Source organism: Lampris incognitus, chromosome 5, assembly GCF_029633865.1.
Source record: "Lampris incognitus isolate fLamInc1 chromosome 5, fLamInc1.hap2, whole genome shotgun sequence".
In the NCBI taxonomy this organism is placed as follows: Eukaryota; Metazoa; Chordata; class Actinopteri; order Lampriformes; family Lampridae; genus Lampris; species Lampris incognitus.
The window spans coordinates 32,327,183-32,349,278 of record NC_079215.1 but is presented as its reverse complement, the minus strand read 5'-3'; the positions used below and the strand labels follow the sequence as shown (position 1 = coordinate 32,349,278).

Here is a 22,096-nt window from a genome sequence, read left to right as displayed (position 1 = left end):
GGAAAATGTTTAATTTTGTATTCTTCAATTCCTTGCTATAGCGCAGGGATGCAAACCTAGCACCATTGAAAACTGACATCAATGTCAAAAAGAGGTGACAAATAGGAACAGGAACACTCAATATTATCAGTCTGTCGATATTGTCGGACGATAATAGCATTAAAATGTAATCAATAACATACAAATAATTACGCATTTTGCATTTAAAAGGCTTGCACCCCTGATAGTGTAGGCTGATAGGCTGTCTCTGTTTTGGAGCCCATTTATACCAGCCGTCCCTGATTGGTACAGTCATGGTAATATCAATCCCCGCTGAGCCAGTCAGGTCTTTTCCACTACCATCCTTTGCTCTGATTCAGTCATAGGTACACAAAGCCACAGACCGAGTACCAAAGATTATCACGCCTATAGTATCCTCAGCTCCCCGCACTGTTGGCACAAAAGCTACTCATACGCTGAGTTGGCGGCACCCGGGATCAAACTCACAACCTTGCGATCCATAGGCGAGAGCTCTACCGACTGAGCTACGCCCGGGTACTATTGCCCAAGGAGCATAGGCTTACTATATTACATTCAGACACAGACGAGCCAGCTCACCTACTCGGCGAGGCGCATTTTCCTCGATAAGTGACACATTTCACGCATAAATATCAGAGAACTACCGGGGTGGGTTATGCGCCCAAATATAGGCTATAGCCTAATAAGTTGAAATTGGTTTAGTGTCGAAAGTTTCCACATACTTTAGCCAACCTGGACTTTGTGAATTCGTTTTTGTGATATAAAAATAGAAATCGTATTGTCATTGTCTTCTTAATAATCTGCCCTAAATAATGCATTATTGAAAATGCACTTTTTGCGCCAAACAGCGTCAAACCTGCTGACCGGGGAACATAGGACCTTTCTTTATAAAAAGGGTCCTATGTTCCCCGGGTGCCCTAGGGGAACATAGGACCCTTTTTATAAAGAAAGGTCCTATGTTCCCCTGGACATACAAAACGGGGAACATGGGACCCTTTTGGGGAAAAGTGGGGAATATAGGGCCCCCTGTTTACAAAAAGGTCCGATATTCCCCGGTCTCATACAAAGCGGGGAACATAGGACCCGGGGACTATAGGACCCGGGGACTATAGGACCCGGGGACTATAGGACCCGGGGACTATAGGACCCGGGGACTATAGGACCCGGGGACTATAGGACCCGGGGACTATAGGACCCGGGGACTATAGGGAGGACCCCGAATCTTTGCTAGTGCTAGCTACCGGTAGCTACCGTTTACCGTTAGCATGCTGAACTGAAGTTCAAACATATATCCCGCCGTAATACCAAGAATTACCTGGAGTCACTTACCCGTTTCGTCCGGCTATGTTGTGTTTGTTTTGGAATGTTCTCTGTTCCATCTTCAAGGTATCCTTTGTAAGATCCCCTTTTTTTCGCCATTGTAGCTGGCTAGCTACGTTAGCTGCGTGCGAGAACCGAAAAGCGATGTTACCTTTATGTTGTGTAGTGTGCGCATGCGTGCCAAAATATCAATCCCAGAATTCCCTTCAAGAGCGGGATTTCGGTCATTTCACGGCGTGGGTGCACGTTAGCAAAAATTACAATCTGAACATGGACTACAAGTACGCTTTGTTTTATTTTAAAAATGACAAAAAAGTTGAAGTGGGCTCGGTAACCCAAATTCAACCCGACGATTTGGAGGGCTTAGACCCAGTGATAGAAGAATGTCCAGACCTTCAAAATGACGATGGATGGATCCAGGTCAGGTGGAAGGTGTTTGAGGGGAAAAAGAAGACAGAAAGTAGCTACGAGGCCAAAGTGTTGCTCTTCGGTAGTAAGTTGAGTTAAAATTACTTCATACTTGTTGAAAATGTTTAACGTTACCCTGACATATCAGAGTAAAAGGCCATTTCCTTCATTATTTAACGTTAGAGATAGAGTGTAATTTATTACACGTGCAATAGGCTATCCGGCTGGCAACCCCAGCCTTTAGCCTAGAAAATGTGACATTATTAGCTAGCTAGCTGGAAAACTGATACTGGGAGCTAACCGGAGCTAACGTTAGCGTATCAAGCTTGCTACCATTTAAAATGCTAACCACCGATACATTTTAGTTAGTGCCCGCTCCGGTTAGCTCCCAGCATCAGTCTGCCAGCTTGTGCCAGCTAGTTCTAGTGCCATTCATATAGGCTTATGATAGCTACCTTGCTAGCGTCCGCTAGCTAACGTTTTTACCATGTGACCAAAATCTGTAAAGGGACAGTAAGTGATTTTAGCGACCTCTAGTGGTAAAAATGAAATTTACAGATTTGACTCAATTTAGAAAAAAAAGGCATTCCTATGCTAAATTGAGTCATGATGCTGTGCAGCTACTATTTTTGCCATTGTCCTGTGCTCAGAAGCTCTTTGTTCCTCCCTAGGATGACAGGCGGGTAGGACGGCAGCCCTTTTGAATTCATAAAAAGACTCATTTTAAAGGGGCAACAGTCAACTCTTTTTCTGTGAGGATCTATGGACATTTAAAGTTTTGGTCACATGGTACAAACGTTAGCTAGCATATAGATGGTGTTACAGTAATCCTTTGGGGTAAGGAATCATTAAAAATTAACTTGTATCAAGGGTGGAGTAGCCCTTTCAATCCATCATGGAATAAGGGTGTACCGTATCAAAATGTGGAAAAAATGAAAGGGTGTGAATACTTTACTAGCTTCCTCTCGAAATAACAATTTTCTCCGTCCAGATGACTACCCTGATTTATGCCAGAAACGAGAGGAGTTTGGCAGAAAGGGCTCCAACATTTGGGACACTTCCCGCAAGCGAATCCCCCCAAAAAATTAACTGAGGAGGAGGAGGAGATTCGGCCCAAAAAACCGAAGGTAACCTTAAAAAAGCACTTTCACCTTTTGCATGTAGACAAAGCATTATACTTCTACTCACTGTTTGTTACTGGTGTATCCACTCATGCTCTTGATTTGCCTACTTGTTACTACCCTCCAAATTAAAAGGCCATACCCTTTTTAATTATGAGTACTGCATGACTAGCGAACCCCTCTGTCATAGGTATTTCATATTATTGCATCGAACATTTGAAAAAAGTCTACATTGAGCGTATCAGGTCAATAGCACAATTGTAAACATTTTTCATTGTCCTCATAAACGCAAATGCACATCTGTCATTGCACTCTCATAATGAAAACAATCTGATTTTCCTTTCCAACAGAAGGTGTCATCGACAGCCCAGAGCCAGAAGAACAAGAAAAAAGCTTCGTCGGACATGGTCGAAAAATTGAAGGAAGAACTAATGGTATTGAATTAGACATAGACTGGAAGTAGAGGGGTTAAAGGGCCACTGCACCCTTTTTACAAGTTAATTTCTAATGATTCCTTACCCCAAAAGGATCACTAACACAAGGTAGCATGAGCTAGCTAACGATTTGGTCATATGACCAAATTCTTTAAACGTCCAAAACCCCTCACAGGAATGCGTTAGAGACTTGCTCCAATTGGATGTTTTGATCAGTATGTAACACAGAACAAATCACTGGCCATTTTCTTTTTCAAAACAGGAAGTAGAATTTTTAAATTCTACTTCTTGGTGCTTTGATGATGCTGCGCTTCACCAAAGTGTAGCCTTTAGAGGGTAAACTCTAACATCTTACATGGAGTTAGTACATTCACTGGGATTATCATCAACTTTGTGATAAAATGAAGTTTTCAGCTCAATGTTGTTCTGGGGGTGTGTTAACCAGGCACTCAAGGTTGGTAATCAAGTAGTGTAGCGCTGTGCTCTTGGATATCCTGGAAAAACGAATCAGATTGAAAAAAGTTTTTCCAGGCACTCGGCAGGAGTTATTTAAATAAAAAAGCCTAGTGGCTAGACATGTCAAACAGCGACATGTTTCGACCATGCAGATATCGACTGTACTGTAATGGAAAATATTGCAGTTCGGTACATACCGCTGGCACTACTCTGACCTAAAGACACCTTCAGTGATTTGGCCAATGAAAAACAAAAAATTGCCAGACCATTAGGAAACAATTAGAAACCATTAGGAAAACCATTAGGAACCTTTACAGAAACCATTACCACTAGGGAAACCATTAGGAACCAAAAATGGGTGCCTCCAAGAAGGTTTCAGACACCAAATACAGGAAAGAAGGGGGTCTCAAGATATCCGGCATTTGCCCAGACACCTTAGAGCAACCATTACGGAAACTATTACCACTAGGGAAACCATTAGGAACCAAAAATGGGTGGCTCCAAGAAAGTTTCAGTACCCAAATACAGGAAAGGAGGGGGTCTCAAGATATTGGGCATTTGCCCAGACACCTTAGAATAGTGTGTTCTAAGAGAATGTGGAGCTGTTTTGGTGCTGTATTCACATAAATAAATCACTGAATGTGTCTTTAAAGACTAGAAAAGGAATCAATCTTTTTAACATAATAGAAAAAGGTGGGACTTAGGGCTCATTTATGCTTGTTCTCGAGAACCTGTCGCGAGACATTTGAGCAAGGAAGTTCCAATAGGAAGAGTTACAGTGGGCATGGCTAGCCTCTATTTAGAGTCCCTGCGAGGGGTGCATTCTCAACAGAAGCCTTTACAGAGGTCTGTAGAAGTTTCTACTGAGCACTCACCCCTCGCAAGGACTCTACATAGAGGCTAGCCATGCCCACCGTAACTCTTCCTGTTGGAACTTCCTTGCTCAAATGTCGCGCGACAGGCTCTCGAGAACAAGCATAACGGAGCCCTTAGTGCAACTTGTTACAGTGCATGATAAAGGTAAACATCCAATTTCCAGCCTTGGCCAGTAACCAATTTCTTTGGCGGAGAGGGCAAAACAGTCAAAAGCGCTACTCTATTTCACTGGAGTTGACAGTGTGCTAACATCAATCTGATCGAATGATTTGATTCTGATGTTCGGTATACTTGGTACAGGGCTTTCGGTACAGTACAGACATGTAATTGTTGTTGCTTGTGGCTAGGATCTGACCCCCCCCCCCCCCCAGCTCAACTATCTCATTGACTTACAACAAGTGACCAGTAAATCCCATGGCTTTAGAGCTCTTAGCTTTCCTAGTGGTGCATTTTCGGTGTGAGCATACCATAATTTGTTGTGATGTAGTCCACTAGGCAAGAGCCTGAGGAGATGGAGGACGAGGCATTGGATGAACCAGAGGACCTGACCCACCCCCCCCTCCCCCGGACGTGGAGCCAGGCCATCATGGAAAATCGGCGACTTCGAGAGTTAAACGAAGAACTAAAAGAAGAAAACCAGAACCTGAAGGGGGAGCTACTCGATGCAGCCAGAGGTGATAATTTGATCTCAACTTTTTCCAGCTCACAAATCATTTTGATAGCCTGGCTTAGTGTAGTGACAATGAAGCATCCGTCATACATTGAACGCAAGCGTACCCCTGCCCTGGAAGGCTGTCAATTTACATTTCTACTACGGCAAGTAGTGCCTCTTGATTGTGCCTCTTGATTCTGATTGGCTGAAGGGTGTGGTGAAAAGAGGCCAACCCACTCCTTCTCCCTTATGCGTCAATTACTAATGTGTGTTATTTTATAGCAATAGGCAACAACAGTCCCGCCCCTTCCTGTTTACTCCAACGGACTCAAGCTAATTCGGAAGTCATTCATTTTCCCATAGACCTGTAACTAAATCATCATTTAAACGATTTCTAAGCCTCAAACCGAGTAAAAATATATATGTGGGTTATCAGGACCACAAGCCTCATTGATATATACCAAAGGAATTTAAAAAAACAAACAGGAAAAATGAGAAAAAAACGATTTTTTCTATGTTATTTTTTAAATTCCTTTGGTATATATCAATGAGGCTTGTGGTCCTGATAACCCACATATATATTTTTACTCGGTTTGAGGCTTAGAAATCGTTTAAATGATGATTTAGTTACAGGTCTATGGGAAAATGAATGACTTCCGAATTAGCTTGAGTCCGTTGGAGTAAACAGGAAGGGGCGGGACTGTTGTTGCCTATCGGGTTGAAAAGCATTCAATCACTCCTAGCAGTGGGTCGGTCTGTTTCAACCACACCTAGGGGGTCTAACGCCTCAAGACGATAATCAATTTTGGTGATATTTTATCCCACCACCACCCCCAAACAGTGCTCCTGTTCAAGATTCTTTTCCAGCTTCAGGCTTGAACAAGGAGCACACTTATAGGCTTGAAATATAGAAATAAACTTGAACAAGAGGTTTCATTTTTCATAGTTGGAACTTTCTACCCAGCACCCTTAGGCTTTCAACATACTTCAGATCAATACTTCGCTTCGCTCGGGTCTCACAACCACCCTATTCATTAGGTCGTCCTCAGACGAGTTCGCCAACGTATTTTCCAATCTTCTCTTTCATACATACATCTGGCCAGCTCCGCAGAGCTCTCCACCCCAGCATCCTGCGCCAAAACCTCCACGAATGTTTTTGTGGGGTGACCCTTCGATCGGTGCCCACGTGCACGTGACTGCTCCCATAGCACAAGTCTGCCAGCTGGAAGCTCCGGGTGTCGGTGACAGTGACCTGCAAATTGCATCCTCCTGGATGCAACCCTGTCACTCAACCGTGGCAGCCCACCATACAGTTGCTCGTTGGTTACGTGCTCGCTCCAGTTGATATATATTATTAATTAATAATTTATTATTATTAATGAATGAATGAATGCCATTCACTTATGTTATCACTAATGCTCCATGCCCTAGGTGTGGTTGAAATAGGTCAACCCACTGCTTGTCATGATTTAATGCTTCATTTTCACACCAGGATCCGACAGTGGGATACACTTCTTGGTTTTATATGCAGTCGTTCAGCGCAAGGGCAAGTGAGCTATACAGCATTTTGTTTGCCAGTCTGTTAAAGTGTTCACTGACTTCATTCAGCCTACAATATCAATTGTACATGCCAAGTTAAATCAATCAACACAATAAAACACCAAATTCACTCATTAAATTCCGACATAGTTGCCACAACTCCAAATGGCTGGATGTGGCTTAGCAGTCAGGCATGTGCTTGATGTGTGGTTCCTATCCCCTGCTTAAGTTTGCTATGAGCAAAGCCTAGCGACAGTTCTGCTGCTGAAGCGTGAGCCCAGTCTTGCTGAAATCCATGCCTGTAAAGGGGCCATGATCACACTACGACTGCATTGCTAAAACCATGGCCCATTCAAACCCTCCACACTTCAACCTGTTCAACACCGCTTTTATGCAAGGTGTCTGCTTGATTTCTTGTTAAAATTATTCTTCTTTCTCTTAACAGAGCTTCCAAAGGCTGTGAGGCATCTGAAAAAGATGCTGGAACGGGTTCAAGCTAGCCAGCAAGAGCACCCAAGGTATGGATTGTGAGGCAACATGCTCAATCGTTTGTTGTGAAGTAGCGTTGGAGACTTTTTACCAGTGGCATGTAATGCGTGGGAGGATCAAGTTATTCTCACCAATTCCTTTCTCTCCCATCATGCGCCCAATTGACCAGAGGAGGTGCTATAGTGACCAGGGTACTACATGTTTTTGTGAGGGGTTCCTGTTAGTAGGAAACCCCTGGGGACACGGGGAGAACATGCAAACTCCACACAGAAAGGCCCAAAAACCATCCTATTCCGTGTCCACATATTTGGGAGTTTTGCACATAAGAGATTGGCTGAAACTGGCTTCACCTTACGGCCCGGACAATGGACACCGTAGAGTCACTAGCCATCCCCATTTCTGAACCCCCCCCCCCACTGGAGACACATCGTCCTCTGCAGGACTCGAACCCAGGGCCTTCTAGCTGTGGGGCGACAGAACTACGACTGTACCAGAATTTTTAGAAAATAATTTGTTTCAAGACTGGCAGTCTTCCACTTTTCCCACTTCTTTTTGACTGGTTTCCACTTGTTTTAATCTATCTAGCACCACAGCTGCAGCAGTGATGTCATCACCAACATCTGCACGTGCTGCAATGTCATCTCCAACATCTCCAGCTGCAAAACCAGTGAGGTGTCCATCTGCTGAAGAGTCATCTAATGAGTCTAACAACATGGCAAGTATTGCACTTTTAAAGCACATTCACCTGGATTACCTTTGTGTCCGTCAGTCCGATTGTTTGTCCGTTTGTCTGTCATCACGATGTGAGGGCCTAAACGTGCACGGATTTGATTGATTAAATTTTGCACGTGCGTCTGGCCTGGAGATACACCCAGACCTAGAGCTGCGCGATGTTTCGGTTTAACCGAACAGAACGATTTCCTGGTGAAAACGGTTATTTAAATGTTCACATCGTACATTCGATTTCCACAAACGCGTTATTTTTGGTATATATAAGCCACCGTAGTTTCCGCTGCCTTTCATCTTCCACACACGAGCGCGAGTCTTGAAAACAATAACAATGCCGGCTCGCGACGCTACTGGACTACCGTTACAAACTTCCATTCTCGGCAGAAAGAACTGGTACAGTACTTCACTTTACCGGGCAAATGCAACAATGACGAGTCCCGATCCGTGTTTACCAATACCAGGATTCACGTTGTTGCACATAGGCTAAATGCGCACATCCCATGAACTACAACTCAACTGTATTACCTGTCTTGCTTGCATGATGTCTGTACCGTTGGCCCGAGGCAGGGGAACACTGTGCAGGTAGGCCATTTGTCTGTATGTGACTTGTGTCTGTATCTGTGTGTACTCCAAGTTGTGAATATCTACGGTAGATAAACAGTAGATATGGACTACCGGTAGATAGTATTTTGCGTTCTAGTAGTGCGTTACGCGCATGCGGTATGCTTTGGGGTTGAATGCGATGAGAATGCATCCATAGTGTATGTGCGTGCTGGAGCGCAGAGGTCTGGGCCCGGGGTGTGTGTGGGCCAAACATACTTCACGACACGAGCTGCAATGCAGCTCTTGCAATGGGATTATCAGTTATTTCTGTGAGCCCATGCAGTCGGTGTCCAAAAAATCAACGCTTGCTGTCTGACTTAGTAATGAAGAGATTTCTGGTGTGTGTGTGTGTGTGTGTGCTTGATCCCTCTATTCTACTTTTCTACTGTAGGCTATATGTGTGAGTGACCCATCATTTACAGTTAGGCTAATATTTCAAGACACATTTAGTTAACTATGGAAATAGTACGATTAATCACAATTAAATATTTTAATCATTTGCATCACTAAATATAATGTGATTATCACTTTGAATTAAAAAAAAAGTTAAGTTAAAAAAAAAGACATTCAAAATATATATATTTTGTCTTTTTTTTTAAATTATTATTTACAAAACAATCGTAATCGTAATCGAAAAATCGGCTTTGAGAGAAAAAAATCGGGATTTTCTTTTTAGGCAAAATCGAACAGCCCTACCCAGACCATTTTAAAATTTTGTCCGTAGCCCAAACAGGCGTGGCTGAGCGGCACGTTGAATGCCGCGCTATGGCTTGGGCAGGTGCAAAGGTTTTTTGTAGGCAAATGAAATTTGGGATGCAGGTTAAGGGCATGAAGACACACCAAAACTGACTAGCAGAATTAGCCCTAGTCCAACAGGAAGTCCGCCATTTTGCTCGTAATGTGGCGTTTGTGTCTGTACCACGATATGAGGGCCTAAATGTGCACGGATTTGGACAAAATTTAGCATGGACATCCGGCATAGAGATACGCCCAGACCATTTTTGATTTTCGGTCGTAGCCCCTCGTTGCTATACATGGTTTTTGTTCTGGCTCAGTGGCCAAGTGATTAGAATGTCTGCCCTGAGATTGGGAGGACGCTGGTTCGAATCCCACCATCGGCTGTGGCTGCGTCATAGTACTAAAGACTGTAAAAATGGTACCCAGTGCCGCCCTGCTTGGCATTCAGCATGAAGGGTTGGATTGGGGAAATTTCCCTGTGATGTACTGTCGTTATGTCCAGGGGGTGTACTTGTACATCAAGCTTCCAGTTTGATCGAGCCTTTGAGCCGAAAGGCTCGAACGCCCCGCTCCTGTTCTCAAAGCTTCTTCTAAGTAGATTTGTTGTGCTAATTGTTTCTATTATGTTTTACAGGTCTGTCTTGTGCCAGGTTCCGATGTTTATGTCTCAAAAGTCAAGCTGAGCGCACTACGCTCAACGACACATGCGTCTTACATTGGGGACCTGGCCGTTGTAGTCTTTGGCAGGGATGCCCTGTCAAGCTCCAGCTTGACAGGCAGACAGTCTGCGGCGCACAAGGAGCTAGAATGCAAGCCGTCATTGGATAGAGGAAAACTCGAAGCCTTAATTGGTGAGTTTTTTAATATTGTGGTCACTTCTCGCATACCAAGAGTCATTCACCCATTTCGGCATGTGCAACACACTACCACCAGTTGGTTGAAACTCACTTATGGGGGGTTATTGGCTCCACGCAAATGATTGGTCTGCTATAGTTTGTCTGTGATTGGCTGTTCATGTATAGAAGCAATCTTTAAAGGGTATAACATGCATTCCTATTTATTATTATAATATCTTTCATAAGGCTACCTTTACAACTTGTGGTAATTGTGTCCATTGCAGGGCATGCCCGGATCAAATTTCCGTCTGTTTCCGTGTCTGAGGTGAGGCGTATCATCCGTCAGAAGTGTAACAACTTGGCCTATACGTCCAAAAATTATAAGGTGATTCATTGATCATCCTTTTTTTTTAAGATTTATTTTTGGGCACCAGAGCGTGCTGCGCTAACCACTGCGCTACGTAGCCGCACATTTATCCATTTTGATTAAGAAAAAAAAAAAAATTAGTGTGCAGCTGTCTATTTGTGAACATTCTGTTACCTTGCTGCAAGAAATGTTTACTTGTTTATTCAACTTGTTTACCCAATAAAACAGTTAAAAACAAAGAGAATAATTAGCCAATTTTATAAGATTTGGTTGAATAATCCATAATGGTTGGTATATGAAAAACTGTGTGTGTGTGTGTGTGTGTGTGTGTGTGTGTGTGTGTGTGTGTGTGTGAGGGAAGGGGTAGAATGGTGCCATCTAGTGGATCATTAATTCAATTCTATTGTCTAGTGTTCAGCTGATGAAAGGTTACAGCACTTCCCTTACCAAAAATGAGTATACTTACAGTATATTTTTAAGTATACTTTAAGTTAAGTCCAAGTATACTTGTAGACTTATATTTATAGTATACTTGTAGTATACTTGCTAAAATACTAAATTCGGACCACTTGAAGTATACTATGAGTATACTCTGAGTAAGTATACTATGAGTTACTCAGAGTATACTCGTAGTATACTTCAAGTGGTCCGAATTTAGTATTTTAGCAAGTATACTACAAGTATACTATAAATATAAGTCTACACGTATACTTGGACTTAACTTAAAGTATACTTAAAAAATATACTGTAAGTATACTCATTTTTGGTAAGGGTAGCCAGCTAAACTGGTCAATCCCATGACGTTGGAAACGTAGTTTACCTCCTAGTTTTGTAGGGAATGTTTGTCCGATATTGGCCGTCCAGTCCAGTGAGTATATTTCTCTTCTCTGTTCGTCTGATATTTTCCCACCAATATAATCCACAAAGTCGTGTGAAAACGTTTCCGAGGTAGAGGACGGCGGGCGGGTCTGCTAACTCTGGCTCCGTTTCCGAGGAGGAGGACGGCGGGTCTGCTAACACTTGCTCCGGGAATTCGGTAACGTTAGTGACCAGATCATCTGTAATGTTCTTTTTTTTTCTTTTTTGAGTCGGGACACGTTGAAACAAAAAAATCACTGATTTTACGAATATTAACTTTACTGCTCTTGCCTGATTTACAGGTAGCTTTCGGCAGCTCCATTGCTTTTGAAAAGCAAACTATAGATCGACCATTTAGCTAGCATAACCAGTGGCAGGTTGCTTAGCTGACTCGTCAGACCCCTGAGTCAATCAAAAGCGTGTGATTTTATTTGTTTTACGAAACAGACCAATAAGATACATCATGTTTGGAAACAAATTAACTGACAGGTTTAACGCCTGTCAGTCACGATAGATGCAGTGTATGAGTAGGCTAGAGGGGCGGTGACAAATAATCAAAACGATAACTAAATAATTATTGGTGCCATTTCAGACGGGCCGTGGGGTTTCGGGGGGGGTTCAGACACGAAAACCACCTACCTGGCTACGTGCCTGACCCCAGTCACCTCTGGGAAATTGCATTCTGCATGGTTGTAAGGGGACAGTAAATGTTAAGTTTATAGCCTTTTCTTCTAAGGCTGATCCACTTAATGCATTTACTGAAATCCACGACATGAAAAACAAACTTTTGACACAAACGTCTGACTGTGGTGGCATGCCAGATGTTTGTGACTCAATTCCTGATGAATTATCTGCTGATTGTGGGTATCATGAAAACTGTCGACGCATTTTTTTCTGTAATGCTAACCGTGCTTTAGCAAGAAATTGTCAAGCAGAAAAATACGCTACTAGACCAACACGTGAGCATGTGGATTCTTCCGTTTTGTTTGGAAATTATTGCATATTCTGCAAAAGTGGCACAGTGAAGCAAGCTTCTGGCAATAGATATAGCTTGCAGAAATTCCAATCAAATGCATACAAAAATATTAAGCAAAAAGCTATGGAACTAGGTGATGAAGATTTGTTGTGCAAAATCCAGGGAGTTGATTTATTTGCTAAGGATGCTCAATTTCATGACTGCTGTCGCAAGCAGTACTTAGTAAAGCGAGCACCTCAGCCTGACACTACAGCTGCAGCGGATGAAATAACTACAAAGAAGGGAATGATCGGTAAAGCTTTCAATGGGGTGTATGTTCATATAAAAACAGAAGTTATTCAAAAGGGTCAGGTTGTGAAACTTGCTCATCTTACTGTGTTGTATAATGAAACCTTGAGACAATTTGGAGAAGAAGCTCCTGCTCAGATAACAAGCCATAACCTGAGACTAAAAATCTAATGCTGTCCTGATCTCAAAGATAGTATCGACTTCTCATCTTGCCCATACAAAGACACATTAGTGTTTTGTACATCCCAAGAATCTATGAAGACGACAGTGCGTTCAGCTTATGAGATGGGAATTACTGATTGGAGTAAAGAGATCAGCCATGATCTTCACAAGAAAATCCTAAAAGCCTTCAAAAATTCCGAACCACTCCCTTGGCCTCCTAGAGCTCAGGATCTCCCTGACCCAAAAGAGGAGATTCCTTCTGAGGTTTTCGGATTTGTTTTAAACCTAATCTGCGGTGAGAGGAAGCCATCATATCGGGAGGACAATCTGGCATCATCAATTTCTCAAGACATCTGCAGAGCAGTTACAGCAGGTCAATGGAAGATGAAGGAACACATCTTACTATGTATGACACTATGCCATCTCTTCCGATCCAAGAGCATCACCACTCTGATAAATAGACTTGGCCCCTGTGAGTCCTACACATACTCAATAGAACTTGAAACGGCTCTGGCAAATTCAGTTGTGGACAGTGCTTCATTAATCAGCAACTCAGATGTTATCAAGAGACAACCTGATGGAGCAGTCTTCCATTGTGATTGGGACAATTTTGATCAGCTAGTATCAGATGTATATGGGGGCAGGTTCCATTCATACCGCTGTAGGCATCTACCTGCAAGATCAAGGATCCTGTGCAGATGCAGCAGCCCTGACCACAACACAGCCTACACAAGAGTCAGCCTACACTAATCCGAACACTCAACCTCCAAAAAAACAACGATCATTTAAAAGTCCTGCTCAGGAGTTGCCAACTTACTACAAGCGGAAACGATCTGAACCAGCTAACTTGGAGTCATCCAATTCAAATAACACATCCACATACCACTCAAAATCATCAGATAGTGATATAATTTGGGTCGCTCATAAAATCAACTCCGGCGATCAGCACATCCCTGGTCTGTCAGGTTGGGTGTCTGTTACTGGCCGTTCTCCAAAATGCCTCACCACAATTGGGTATTATCCCATGTTCAATGCTCCTATAACTGACTTGACAACCATTCAAGAATGCCTTAGATGCAGCCAAGTCGCATCCTCTGAAGCTGGACAAGAGTACACCATCAGTACATTTGACCTAGGTGTTTGCATGAAAGCCTACCCTCTAATATGGAATGAACCTGAAAAATATAAAAAGCACATCATCCTCATTGGTACATTCCATTGCTGTGGAGCTTACTTGAACGGTATAGGCCGAAGATACTGTCAAGGGAGTGGATGGGTCGAAGTGGCTTTGGAAGCAAAACTGATCACCACAGGCTCTGTGGCTGGGGTCACTGATGGAAAGAATTGGGACAAAGCTATGAACACACACAAGTCGATGCTAGAAGGTCTTGAAAGACTCCTCTATGACAAGTATCTGGAAACTCATGGAGCACTCTCAGCTGAAGGTACATTTTTTCTGGAAAAAACATACCCCAAATGAATCTACTCTAACTGAAGTTCTATCATCGGCTGATATATCTCACCACATAACAGAATACAATTCATTTAGAGAAAGAGTGAGAAAGGGGGAGCTGGGAGAAACTGGCCGGTTTTGGATGCAATACATTGACTGCATCTGGCTTGTCCTGTCAATGAACAGTGCAATCAAAATTAATGACTATGATGGGTACAAAGCTGCCATAAACATCATGCCAGACCTCTTTTTCTGCTCAGATCAGCAGAATTATGCTAGATTCCTCACATACTTTGGATGCTTTCTTGAACACATTGAGGAAACACATCCTGGTTCAGAGAAACTTTTGCGCGCTGGAGCAATCAGTGTAGCCAGATCACATATCCCAAGCAACCGCTGCCACGTTGACAAAAAAATAGAGGAGACAGCTATGAAATGGCTTAAGTCAAACTCGGGTTCTGGAACATACTCAGCTGGAATCTGTGGAATCACCAGCAATTATGAAGCCAGCCAACGTCACATCCTGACTGCCCATGCTAAAGGAGAGTTTGTAGAGGCCATGTGGAATATGATTAGCAGCCGAGGTGAGCATTCAGAGAAGCAGCAAAGAGATCTAAGACCACGTGAAATCAATCGGTCTGAGGAGCAAGTGCAGCAAACAATAGAAGCATTTCAGAGTTTCATCAACCCATTTCAGCTTGAGACTTCTCAACCCTTGACAAGTTTGACTTCAGGCGCTGCTATGCCAGAAGAGGTGCGCTCTGATGTGCTGAATGCTCTGAAAAATGGCCAAACTCAAAAAGAAGAGTTCATCCGTGATCGTCTTCTTACAAAGAAAGTCCTTTTTTTAATCCTATCAAGAGAAACAAATTCAAGACAATGTCTTCCACAACACCTAAAAGGAAGCTTATGGCATCAAACCAGAGAGTAATCCAGTATAAGGCTACAAGTGGATTTATCTTTCAGATTTTCATCAAATCACAGCTACTAAGGTCACAAATCAGCATCTCTGACCTGATGTGCTATCCCCTGACTCTGACGCCATATTCCATCTCAACAATCGATGGCTTTTTTGCAAAAACCAACAAGGCACAAGGGATGAACTACATGATCAAAGATGCTGAGAATGCACAGCTCCCCTCTCCTAGCCAATGTGCTCTCATTCAAGATGGAAACTCCTCATTCTACATGAACGATGTGCCCCGGACAATGAAGACTATATCAGAGTGCACCTTCAAATGTCTACCTGCTGCAGCTGAAACAGTATTCAGCACAGACACTTATGCAGACCGTCTTCATTCACCAAAATCAGCTGAGAGGGATCGTAGAGGTTGTGGGGAACGGTTCATAGTTAGTGGTCTGAATGTTCATCGACCTGCAGATTGGAAAGTTTTCCTCACAAATGATGAAAACAAGAAATCATTCATTCATTTACTTCTCGAGCACTGGAGCTCTGCAGATATGATGGAAGAGATCCTCAGAAGGCCTGACATCTTCATAGAGGCTGGTCAAGCTTTCAAAATAGAATGTCATGCTGGAGTAATATCAAAAGAACTTCTACCTGAGATCTGTTCAAACCATGAGGAAACTGATGTGAGGGTGATCCTCTACATAAATTATTTCCAAACCAAAATGCCTCACATCAAAACAGTCAGAGTCAGAGCAAAAGACTGACATTTTCTTCATTCTCCTCTACTACGCCAAATCATTCACAGTTGACATCATCTTTGACATGGTAAATAAGCTGATCAGTATCAACCAGCTGGCTGACAATTATTCACAAGAACATGTTTCAGCTCTGCTGGCCTTGCATGCCTTCACTGGTGCCGACTGCACTTCAGCATTCAAAGGCAAAGGAAAGGTGCGACCGATCAAGATTCTGAATCAGAATTCAAAGTTCATTCAGATCTTTGCTGCAGTGGGGAACTCTTGGGAGCTTGATGAGCTTGTCCTCAGTGGTGCCGAAGAGTTCACCTGTCGCCTCTATGGCTTTGGTCCTCGAGTTAAGCAGGTTGATGAGGCAAGAGAGGTCAAGGTCAAGAAAATATGTGGCTCAAGCCTCAAGCTGCGACAAGGTCTCTCTATTGACCTTTCCACCTTTCCACCGTGCAAGCAAGTCCTTTTGCAGCACATAAAGAGAGTGAACTACCAAGTAGGAATCTGGAAAAGGGCTCATGAAAACCACCCAGAAGTCCCATCCCCTTTGGACCATGGGTTTCATGTAAATGACAATGGCAAGCTAGAACCTCTGTGGTTTGAGGGTGACGTCATCCCCCAGGCCCTTGTTGATGTCTTGGAAGAAGAGGGGACAGATGAGGATGACCTTGAGGAAATACACACTAACATGGATGATGATGAGGAAGAGGAGGAATATGGGGATGATTAAGATATCAAATGCAATTTAGATTTTATTTTATTTTTTTAGATTTTTTTCCGGATTTCAGCTTTATTAGATAGTACAGTTGAAAGAGACATGAGTGGGGAAAGAGAGAAGGGAGGACATGCAGCATATGGAAGTGGGCCGGATTCAAACCCATGCTGATGCGTTAGGGACTAGTGTTGTGGTACGCGCACTATCCCAGTGAACCACCAATTATGATTTATTTTATATTATTTTTATTTTTTTAAGGTGAATTTTTGGCTTCTTCTGTTGTTGTTTCTCCCTTTGCCTATATTTTGTGTAGTTTTTTTGGGGACAGTGGGATGGGATGGGGTAAGAAGGGTAGGAATTAATGTTTCATTGTTGTTAATAAAATGAAAGCCATCTGTTTTCTAAAAAAAAATATTATAATAAAAAATGTTTGCTGTACTCTATTGGTGGTTGGCTTCTACTTGAGTGCATTGCTTTGGACCTATAGGCCCATTGCTATAGGCCTATGAGACACCATTTAAAAGCATTTGTTTTCCTACAGGTTCTTTGGTATTCACTTTTCATGTTCACTTCAGATAGCAGTAGTAAGCAGTACATATGAACATATTGTTAAATGCAATAAATTGCACTTACCCCCATTTGGAATGCTAAAAAATTAAATGTTCTCTGATTTGAGGTATAGAGAAGACTTTCGGCCACAGCAAGAGTAATTTTTGAAATAGAAAGATCATCTTGGGCTCAAATTGAAGCTTAAGAACTAGGGAAGTTGTCTATACACAAGTGAGGCACACATATTCACCATAAAATGCTGAAGAATAATCATTTTGATGATAATTTGTCAGGCGGACAGTACTTTTTTTTGTCTTTTTGGGGATGGTATGGGTGATATCTTAAAATTGAGTTGCAACAAGCCCCAGAATCATATTTCCCTGCTTCCCCCTATGTATCAGGATACTATCTGCCAAATTTCATTCTTGTATGACTATTTATGCCATTGTAGTACCTTAATATTTGCATGTACATAATTTCACCAGGAACATGGCCCAAAAATTGGGTTTTTGGCCCCCTGTGGCCAAACGGGGCTGAGTTGGGGGTGCTTGTTATCAACTTCTGATGGCCCAAGGTATAGGCTAACAAGAAATAATAGTGAAAAAAAGGTAGCAGAAAACATCCTGAGGGCTGGTCCTGGCTCCCGGCCTATGGTAGGTATCCCCGCCCTAATAAACAGCACAGTTGCATAAGGGTGGGGATACCCGCAGTCAGTTGAGTTTGAGACTGAAGAGGTCACATGAGTGATGAGACATGTCTCCCAATAAACGTAGTGTCTCGATGAACTGATTCAAGTTTCTGTGATTTGCTTACTTGGATTATTGAGCATACATAAAGACACTTTACCCAGGAACGTTACTTGTTTGGCTACTATGACTATAACACTTCAGTTTTTCTTGTGGAGTTTTTACTCATTCAAGTCCATGGTCTAAGGATAGATGTCATAATGCACTGATTGTAAAGCCCTTTGGGACTACTTTGTGATTTTGGGCTATATAATTAAACTAGATTTGATTTGACTCAACAGTGAACATATGATCAGATTAGGATTCTTCAAAACCAAACTGTACACTTACATACATTTTGAGTAAAAAAAAAACTTGAAATAAATGGGCATGAAAAAATATTTGCAGTGGCACTTTTTCACTCTTTCGACAATGAATTAACGTTTGAATTTTGCCTACCATTAAGGGAAAACATGAAAATACAGATGCTATATTATTGAATTAAATTTTATTTATAACCTTAACGTTGCATTGTCAAATAAGAAAATAGATGGCAGTTTTATCACTTTGATTTTTCAAAATTTGAAAAATATCTGATTTACAGTGCATCTGGAAAGTATTCACACCCCTTCACTTTCCCCACATTTTGTTATGTTACAGCTTTATTCCAAAATGGATTAAATTCCTTTTTTTTCTCATCAATCTACACACAATACCCCATAATGACAAAGTGAAAAAGGTTTTGTAGAAATTTTTGCAAATTTATTAAAAAATCTACTACTACTACTTTCGGCTGCTCCCATTAGGGGTCGCCACAGCGGATCACCCGTTTCCATTTCTTCCTGTCTTCTGCGTCTTCCTCTGTCACACCAGCCACCTGCATGTCTTCCCTCACCACATCTATAAACCTCCTCTTTGGCCTTCCTCTTCTCCTCTTCCCTGGCAGCTCCATATTCAGCATCCTTCTCCCAATATACTCAGCATCTCTCCTCCACACATGTCCAAGCCATCTCAATCTTGCCTCTCTTGCTTTGTCTCCAAACCGTCCAACCTGAGCGGTCCCTCTAATATAATCGTTCCTAATCCTGTCCTTCTTCGTTACTCCCAGTGAAAATCTTAGCATCTTCAACTCTGCCACCTCCAGCTCTGCCTCCTGTCTTTTCGTCAGTGCCACTGTCTCCAAACCATATAACATAGCTGGTCTCACAACCATCTTGTAAACTTTCCCTTTAACTCTTGCTGATACCCTTCTGTCGCAAATCACTCCTGACACACTTCTCCACCCACTCCAAACTGCCTGCACTCTCTTTTTCACCTCTCTACTGCACTCCCCGTTACTTTGGACAGTTGACCCCAAGTATTTAAACTCAAATGCCTTTGTCACCTCCACTCCTTGCATCCTGACCATTCCACTGTCCTCTCTCTCATTCACGCATAAGTATTCCGTCTTGCTCCTACTGACTTTCATTCCTCTTCTCTCCAGTGCATACCTCCACCTCTCCAGGCTCTCCTCAACCTGCACCCTACTCTCGCTACAGATCACAATGTCATCCGCGAACCAGTGTTGTAGTACTCGAGTCCAGGACTCGGACTCGAGTCCGACTCGAGTCCTGATTTTCATGACTCGTGACTCGACTTGGACTTGAGCACTGATGACTCGGACTTGAACTCGGACTCGCGAATTTACTGCATTCGGACTCGGAAGTTGGAGACCCGGACTCTGACTTTTTAATTGATAAAGGCTGTTTTTGTTAGATTTTTTTTAATAATAGGCCCTATTAAAATATATTGATAGCTATATTAGTACTGTAACATTATTCAATTTCGTGTAAGGGCAGGCACGTGTGTTCCACCTACATGCGGATTCACGTGGCGTGCATACCGTCATGTTCAGTAGCGCGAAGATGCCGAAAGAGACGCCCCGAATTGTGCGCTTTGCTTACACAGATTTTACAACAAATTCCAGCAAGATCACTGCTAGATGTTCGATATGTAAACGAACCATTGAGGAGAAGACCGGGACAACCTCAAACTTCAACAGACATCTGTCAAGGATGCACCCAGAAAAGTAAGTGATATGCAGTCAGTTGATGATATGGTTGGTGATCAGTTACCGTTAGCTAGCTAGCTATCTAGCTACGGTAACAATAGCCTCTGAAGTAACTCAACCACTGGTCCAAGATGTTCGGTTAGGTCGTGTGGCGGGTATATCATATCACTAGAACCAAGTGAGATTGTATAAGTAAGTTAAGTAACGTTACTGTTAGAGTGCTAATGCAACATTGCACAGAAAAGTCACAGTACGGTTCGCTTTCGGTACGAGCGTGCCATCCATCTCACTAATGATGAGTTGGTAAGTAACACGCAGCGTCTTCGTGTTATAGGGAGATTAAAACTGATTTCTCCTATTTATCATTTAGCTAATTACCAAGTAGCATACACTTAACAGAAAAAAACACACCACTCTGAACTACCGTGTTAGCATTAATCTTAACTAGCAATAACAAATCTGCACATGGCAGGTCTCCGCCATGAATATTCTCCACGTGCGGAGAAGGAAGAAGTCTAGCCTATATGCATCCACACATAATGTTGATAAAATGTGCACAACTTTACAATGCAAATAAAAATAATTGTAGGCTATTACTCGCCAAATGGACTAATTGAAGAAAGCTAATGTGGATGCCGCCATTGGTTTTCTTGAGAGCTGGAGACGGTACGAGATTTGACGGATGTGGCACCCCCCCCCCCCCCCCCCGATGTACCGAAAACTACCGAACCGTATCACGATTGGTGACACGGCATAGGCTACTGTAAATATGGGGATATTTTTCTTTGCATATATGCAGCATTGGGTGTGCCAAATTCTAAAAATAGACACGCGCGACGTAGCTTTTGAACAGTACTATGAACTGGCTCTGTCTTCTAACAAAGTCACACCCTCCCTGACCCATACAGAATAAACATACAGACTCACGGAGGATAGAGAGTTAAAGCTCAGCTAGGTAGCATGTAACATACTTAAATCAATAATTAAATGACTGGGTTTTGCTAATTAATCCCTGTCCTGTTTGTCTCATAAATTATGTATCTTTTCTCATACTTTTCATTTATCCAGCTAGCTTACATTAGTTAATCTACTAATATGGTAATGTTAGTTATATAGATAACTAAATATGTAACTTAACTGGATATGGTTCAAACAACTATGTGTATAATGTGTAACATTTGTATTGTTATTGCATATTGTTATAGCTATAACGTTACACATTTTTTGCTGTGAGAAAGATTACTTGAAACAGTTTGGCATCAGCAAGCTAAAGTGTGTATCCTATCTTCCCCTAGGTTTCAAGAATACCGTGCCTCCACTGCTTCAGATGTGATGCCAGCTGCTTCAGGTCAGAAGACTATCACATCATTTTTAAATGATGGACAGCAAAGGATGTACGACCTCAAACATCCACGTCAGAAGGCTATAAGTGATGCCCTTGTAAAAGATCTAATCATTAAGTGCTGCTTGCCACTCTCCATCGTTGACAACGAGGACTTCAAGCACTTCCTGCATGTCCTGGACCCTCAGTACCGGCCCATAGCAAGATCCACAATTTCCTCTGTGACCATTCCAGGAATGGTGGAAGTCAAGAAAGAACAGATAAAGAACCAGCTGGCAGAAGCATCGAGTGTTGCTGTTACCACAGACATTTGGAGTGATCGAAAGATGCGGTCATTCCTTGGAGTGACAGCACACACAGTGGCAATGGATAAAAAAAAAAACAGGAACTCAGCCTTCAGTCATATCTTCTTTCCTGCAAAAGAGTGCATGGGAAACACTCAGGAGAGAAGATTGCAATGATGTTTGAATGCTGTGCTGAAGAATACCTGATTAAGGACAAGATCAACTTTGTCATAACTGACAATGCATCCAACATGAGAAAAGCTTTCCAGGCCAGCTTTCCCCTAGAGGATCCTTGTGATGCTGAAGCTCATGATCCCAGCACATTTGAGGAGGATGATGAAATATGGCAAGACCTGATGCCAGAAGATCAACAGACAGTCAATGACACTTTGGCTGAGAACTGTAAGATGCAGAGACTATCATGCTTCACACATTCACTGCAGTTGGTCATA

At 42.5% G+C, this 22,096-nt stretch overlaps 1 protein-coding gene across 1 annotated transcript; it reads left to right on the top strand.

Moving 5' to 3' along the window:
• The first annotated feature begins 19,824 nt into the window (after window positions 1–19,824).
• Window positions 19,825–21,854, top strand: LOC130113491 (E3 SUMO-protein ligase ZBED1-like). The gene is made up of 2 exons (XM_056281107.1): window positions 19,825–20,036; window positions 21,314–21,854. The coding sequence occupies exons 1-2, from the start codon at window positions 19,855–19,857 to the stop codon at window positions 21,819–21,821; spliced, it is 690 nt and encodes a 229-aa protein (XP_056137082.1). The 5' UTR covers window positions 19,825–19,854; the 3' UTR covers window positions 21,822–21,854.
• Window positions 21,855–22,096: the final 242 nt, after the last annotated feature.